Below are 6,939 nucleotides of genomic sequence, written 5' to 3'. Positions count from 1 at the left end.
CTGGATCTCTTCGGCTAGCTGGGAGATGGGGCCTAGCTCGAGGCTAGCTCCAGGCTAACTGGTGCTTGCTTCAGGACAGATGTTAGCCAGGAGTAGCCACTCTGATAGCAGCTAGCTAGCTGCGATGATCCGGAGTAAGCGTTCAGTGCTTGCAGTAGGAATCCGGAGATGTGATAGAGAAAAAGCAGTCCGATATGCTCTGAGTTGATATCAAGCTCTGCAGACTGGCAGGAATTGACCGGCTGAGGCTGGCAGATGTCTGAGTCAACAGTGATGACTGCTAGCAGTGGCTAACTGACAACTAGCTGTTAGCTGGCTAGCTTCTGAATGGGGTTCCGGTTCTAAAGTATAAAATAATATTAGATCCATACCACATTGGGTGAGGCAGGTTGCAGGAGAGAATGTTCAGTCCATAGTTTGAGATTAAAAATATATATACGAAGAAAAAAAAATGAAACACGGGACAAGACAAACAAAACAGACATCTGGACTGCTACGCAAATTATCTAAGTTGTATAATTTTTGCCTGTACTGCATCTGTACCTCCTTAACACTGATCAATGACTTACTGGCACCTTCTCTCCAAACAGATGGTGGTTTGAGGTCTGAGTGCCTTTGGAATATCATGAGGCTAACATTGGACGAAGCTCTGGCTGTGGGGAGCCAGCTAGAAATTGCTGCCATCAGTGAGTAGATTGAGTACAGAAGAATCTCCATGTTTACCTCAAACGTTCCTCTCAAACCTGCTCTGCTCTTATCCACCACTGTGCTTTCAGATGGCACTGACATTATACCATTGTCGCCCACCTTGGCTGCCCAGTGTGGATACAGCATGGACTCTGACCCTTGGGGGAACACTAAAGTCTTTGTGTCCTTGTTGGGCTGTTATGTTGACAACCAGGTAAATCTTAAAGGGACATTGAGGTTCACAAATGACAACTATGTTTCTTGATCTGGTCCTTTGTCAAGCTGGTTATCTGGTGTCTATTTTAACTCCTTGTGTCACTAATGCATATTAATTTAGGGAAACTAATGTCAAAAGCTCTTGCAACACTACCAGCGTTCTAGGTAGTCAACCCCTGTTTCAGCCATTAGTGCATAATGAACTTGACCCAGTACTAAATTGGTTCCGTAGGCGGATGAGACATTTAACCTTGGCCTGCGATTCCAAATGTATGGCGATGGCCTGTCAAAGCAGATCCAGCATGATGTGACCGAGACATGCAGCTACTCCCGCTGGGCATCCCGGGAAATTCTCTGTGACAGGAACTACATGGAGGTGAGGCAATTCTGATCATCCCTAGATTTTCAGATGGCCGTATCAATACATTTACACTTTAGTCATTTAGCAGACGCTCTTATCCAGAGCGACTTACAGTAGTGAAGGCATACATTTCATAAGTTTTCAAACATTTTTTTTTTCTTCCGTACTGGTCCCCCGTGGGAATCGAACCCACAACCCTGGCGTTGCAAACACCATGCTCTACCAACTGAGCCACACGGGACCATACATGGGGGGCAGGCAATGGTTGGGTTTAGAATTTACTGGTCACGCTTTGGAGACTTGCTCTGTCCCTTAGGTCTCAACCCTCATGGTCACTCCAGAAGTCCCAGTCACCATGGATGGACAGAAAGTTCAAGAGACCTGGCAGGATGCCATACCTGACGTATGTCTCATGAATAGATTGTTTTTATACACCTGGCATGAATGACTTGTCTAAACTGAGTTGCTATTTTCCCTTGACAGGCTGTTGCACCAAACAGCATCTGGAAGATGACATTCCACACCCCTGACTCGAAGGTCATGGTGCTGAAGGATGCTCACCGAGCTGGCTATGGTGCAATGACTACCCCAACAAGACTGGTGTTGCGAAGCCCCTACAACATGCCGGAGACCTATGCTGAAGAAGTGAGCCTCTGCCCAAGTGTCTTCTGCATCCTGGTGTATCACTTCCCTATTGACATTTATTGGCTAGAATATGCCTGTCATGTAGAAGGATCATTGTCCTTCTCTCCCCAGGTGGCAGGAGTTCCCATGGAGATCTTTAGTGTGTCCACTTACTACAAGCAGGTTTGCAGGTTGGCCATCATGGTTTCGGCTGCTGCCTGTCCTACAGGTATGTATATGCTGTTTAAATGGGACTCTCACTATGTTCTAATTCCTGCTTGGAGTTCTGCTGTAGCATAGGGGTTTTGTCCCAGCTTCATTTATCACACCTGACTGAACTGATTGGTGAACCCCCTTGATTAGCTGTATTGGCAGCTTCACCACTGGGCTGGGGCAACTTAGCATTGAGGATCACTAATCAATGTGCCTACGGAATTGCTAATTTGGTTCCTCTGCAGGTGGCTTGGTCTTCACTGATGAGGTGATCACCTGGTACATGCCTCGCCGCATCCCCCTGCTGATCTCTAGCGCCATCAAGATCCTGGAGACTCACATGGGCATCGATGGTCAGAGATTGGACAAAACCATGATGGCCATCAGACGCTACAAGCTGTCAATCACAGAGTCTCATGTTGTCATTGAGCTTCCTGTGGGGTCACCTGATGGCTACTACAAGGTCTGACATGACTTACATGTTCATTATGCCACAACTAACAATTTCCAATTTGCAATTAGCATATTGGACTAGTCCCTTTCAGTCAATTTTAATCTGTTTGGTGCCAACTGAACATAACCATCTTAAGATGACATTAATTATCTGATTTGTAATTACTTCATTCTGATTGCAGAGTCACGCTCCAGATTATTCATACCACATAACCTACACTGTTGAACCCATGCTTGAGTTGCTGTGGAGGGCAGAGGACACACAGGTGAACACGTGATATAAAGTCCTCTTTCCCATCACTACCCCTCTGATGCCCAGACCTCCACATGTTACTGAAAGTAAGTCTGCTTCACTTGTAGTAAAGGCAGGCTGTATAGTGCTGAACTGTTTCCCAATGTTTAGTCTAAACAGGTGCTTGCCCAAGTATGAAGTTATAGCTTGCTGGTCCCTAATACAAAAATGACACTGAAGTTTCCACTCTTACATCTAGACGTTCCGCTAGCGGAACACCTGCTCCAATATCCAATGATGGGCGTGGCGCGAATTACAAATTCCTCAAATACAAAAACTTCAATTTTTCAAACATATGACTATTTCACAGCATTTTAAAGACAAGACTCTCCTTTATCTAACCACACTCTCCGATTTCAAAAAGGCTTTACAGCGAAAGCAAAACATTAGATTATGTCAGCAGAGTACCCAGCCAGAAATAATCAGACACCCATTTTTCAAGCTAGCATATAATGTCACAAAAAGACAGCTAAATGCAGCACTAACCTTTGATCTTCATCAGATGACACACCTAGGACATTGTTATACAATACATGCATGTTTTGTTCAATCAAGTTCATATTTATATCAAAAAACAGCTTTTTACATTAGCATGTGACGTTCAGAACTAGCATAACCCCCGCAAACTTCCGGGGAATTTACTAAATTACTCACGATAAACGTTCACAAAAAGCATAACAATTATTTTAAGAATTATAGATACAGAACTCCTCTATGCACTCTATGTCCGATTTTAAAATGGCTTTTTGGTGAAAGAATATTGCAAAATGTGCTAAGTACATAGCCCAGCCATCACAGGGCTAGCTATTTAGACACCCGGCAAGTTTAGCCTTCACCAAAATCAGATTTACTATAACAAAAATGTTATTACCTTTGTCTTCGTCAGAATGCACTCCCAGGACTGCTACTTCAGTAACAAATGTTGGTTTGGTCCAAAATAATCCATCGTTATATCCGAATAGCGGCGTTTTGTTCATGCGTCCCAGACACTATCCGAAATGGTAAATCAGGGTCGTGCGCATGGCGCAATTCGTGACAAAAAAATTCTAAATATTCCATTACCGTACTTCGAAGCATGTCAACCGCTGTTTAAAATCAATTTTTATGCAATTTATCTTGTAAAAAAGCGATAATATTCCGACCGGGAATCTCCTTTTCGGCAAACAGAGGAAAAATCACAAAGACGGGGGCAGCCAGGGCACGCGCCTAAGCCCACAGTCCCTTGATCGGCCACTTGAGAAAGGCGATAATGTGTTTCAGCCTGGGGCTGGGATGACGACATTCAGGTTTTTCCCGGGCTTTGAGCGCCTATGGAAGACGTAGGAAGTGTCACATTAGAGCAGAGATCCTTTGTAAAAGATAGAGATGGCAAAGAAGTTCAAGAAATGGTCAGACAGGCCACTTCCTGTAAAGGAATCTCTCAGGTTTTGACCTGCCATTTGAGTTCTGTTATACTCACAGTTTTAGAAACTTTAGGGTGTTTTCTATCCAAAGCCAATAATGATATGCATATTCTAGTTACTGGGCAGGAGTAGTAACCAGATTAAATCGGGTACGTTTTTTATCCAGCCGTGAAAATACTGCCCCCTAGGTTAAACAGGTTAAACACTGTATAGTGGAGTTTCACAATGGGAGCCAAAAGCATTAAGGGATAGCCTTGCTTGTCCAATCTGTTTATTGAACCAGTGAAGGTAATGGCAGATGAATGGGGCAGGGACATTCTGGAACAGGTACCACTCTGGCACAAAGTAGCAGGTGTGTAGGGTTGTGGACTGTTTCAAGATAGGACCATGAATAAAGTATAATTCATAAAAAATGTATATTCCTCATCTGCACATAAAAAGCTCTCACAACCCCTGCTCACAGACATGCATTGGTTCTGGGATATGCAACCATTTCCTTTATCACTCACATAACGCCACACTCTCCCAAACACCAAAAAAACACACACCTTCCATCACAATACATACCCACGTACTGTGCCTTCTGCCTACTGTGTTTTTATCTCCACCATGTTGAATTAGTACTTTTGTGTTCCAATTAGTTATATATATATATATATAGATCGCTTTTCTATTTTTTTTGTATTACAATCCCTACCATGGCTAGTAATTGTGTTCCATTATTTGTAATTATTAGTCATTTTTAGAGAAGTCTGTGTCTCTGAACATTTGGTTATCAATATACAGTTTATCGACTATGAAAGCTACGTGTTTCCCTTTCAATCTATTTTCCTTTCAATCTAAGACTGGATACAGAACTTTGCGCCGTTCTGCAATTTCCTTCGGGAATTGATCGTTCATGCCTATTTTTATACCAGCAAGTCTTTTACCCAGGCTTTTAACCATTATTTTATCTTTAAAGAAGGCACATTTGGTAACAATTGGGCGTTCATACCTCTGTCCTCTTTGTCCGAAACGGTGTACATGTTCCAGTTGGATTTTGTCGACAGCGTCGCGTGGGATCTGAAGCGCTGTAAGGAGGAACTCCCTAACTACACATTCAGGAACTTCTTCTTCTTTCTCTTGGATACCTGTAAGTACCAGATTCTCTCTAATGGATCTAGTCTGTATGTCAAGTAAGGCTTCTCTCAGAAAAATGTTCTCCTTTTTAAGTTCATTAACATCGGTTTCAATCTTATTCACTGTCCCTTTTAGCTTGTTTGTATCTTGCTCCAATGTCGCAGCTTTTTCGTCACTCATCTTGAGGCTTGCCTTAAAAGAGTTGATATCCTTACTGACTAGTTCAAGTATGCCCAGTTTATTTATTTATTTTTAACTGAACGGTTTCGACCTTTACCTGTGTCTGTAGAAGAGTCATGTTTTCATTTTGAGATTGGTTCCCCTGTTTTACTCTCCTTCATGTTTGGGTGTTGCTTGTTTTTGTAATATTTGTCAATGCATTTCTTTAGTCTTATGATTTTGTTTGTGGTGTTATCCAGATCGAAGGTTATTACCCACCAGTTTGTGAAGTGCTAATATTTAGTCTAACTTACCAATATTGAATATTACGTTTTTATCTTGAGGTGATCTTCTCTTTTACACTAAGTGTAGGAACGTTGCTTGTTACAACTGTGGAAGGAAGGGACATTTCGCCACAGCACGTCAAAACGAACCTACCAGAGGGCAGCGGGGGGGAGGTTGGAAAACCAGACCTCCACCGAAAACAACCCACATATGGACTGACATGAGGTAGAGACAGTTGACACCCTTGGACAGTATTTATAGATTTTTTTTTAAACCGCCGTGAGGAGCCGATGGTTTGTCTCTTCATCAATGAGCACTCTCATCAATGTACCAGAGCACAGAATAACTGATGAATTTACGAACGCTCAACACTTGTTGAATATGGCCGGTCTCAGTAAATGTCTGGGAAAAATAACATAATTAAATTGTTGCAAGCAGCACAGTGAGTCACCAAACACTTTGGATAACATGAAAAAATCCTTACCAGCTCTGCTAGGATGAGTAAAGTGGTCAGAGTGAGGTGTTCTCTTATTTGTGTCTGGAAGTAGCTAGCAATCTAGCCAACTGTAGCCAGTTAACTTGGGTGCTTGACTGCAAAACACCCAAAGTCGTAAAATGTCTAAACTAGTAATTTGTTATGCTAACAAGCTAGCAAGAGGCTGCATAGCAACATCAACTTCCTGTAAACATGTGAAGCTCAACTGAAAAGTTACGGTGTGTTTTACAGTATACTAAAATGAACTAATAGTATGAAGTATATACTCATTCAGTATGTAGTACAAAATATATTAGTATGGGTATTCGAGCACAGCTTGGGTATGTGAGTATATTGATAAAATGTTTATGTATTTTTTTGATGGCAGGTTTGAAACCTGTTTCAAAATGTATATTGAGGGGGTAGTGGAAAAATACCGAAGCATAGTGTGTGGGGCTGTTGGTCATTGGAAAAGTGAGTGTAGAGGCAATAGATCTCGAAATTGGCTAAAATTACGTAAGAAAAGTATTATGTTTAGTGGGGTAACGGGAAGAATCAAAAGCCGATTTTTGGGGTTGGATAATCCTTGCGAGAATAAAAAAACTGGATATTAGGTAACATATTAAAGTTGGCAGTATATATGGGCGAGAGC

At 42.1% G+C, this 6,939-nt stretch overlaps 1 protein-coding gene across 1 annotated transcript; it reads left to right on the top strand.

The window, feature by feature from the left end:
* The first annotated feature begins 625 nt into the window (after window positions 1-625).
* On the top strand, window positions 626-2,886 carry LOC106607580 (uncharacterized). The gene is made up of 8 exons (XM_014204656.2): window positions 626-686; window positions 777-901; window positions 1,136-1,279; window positions 1,581-1,667; window positions 1,748-1,909; window positions 2,021-2,117; window positions 2,347-2,564; window positions 2,737-2,886. Exons 1-8 carry the CDS (start codon window positions 626-628, stop codon window positions 2,830-2,832), a joined length of 990 nt encoding a protein of 329 aa, XP_014060131.2. The 3' UTR covers window positions 2,833-2,886.
* The last annotated feature ends 4,053 nt before the right edge of the window (window positions 2,887-6,939 follow it).

Source organism: Salmo salar, chromosome ssa06, assembly GCF_905237065.1.
Source record: "Salmo salar chromosome ssa06, Ssal_v3.1, whole genome shotgun sequence".
In the NCBI taxonomy this organism is placed as follows: Eukaryota; Metazoa; Chordata; class Actinopteri; order Salmoniformes; family Salmonidae; genus Salmo; species Salmo salar.
The sequence above is the reverse complement of the archived record's forward strand: the minus strand, read 5'-3'. Positions and strand labels throughout refer to the sequence as shown.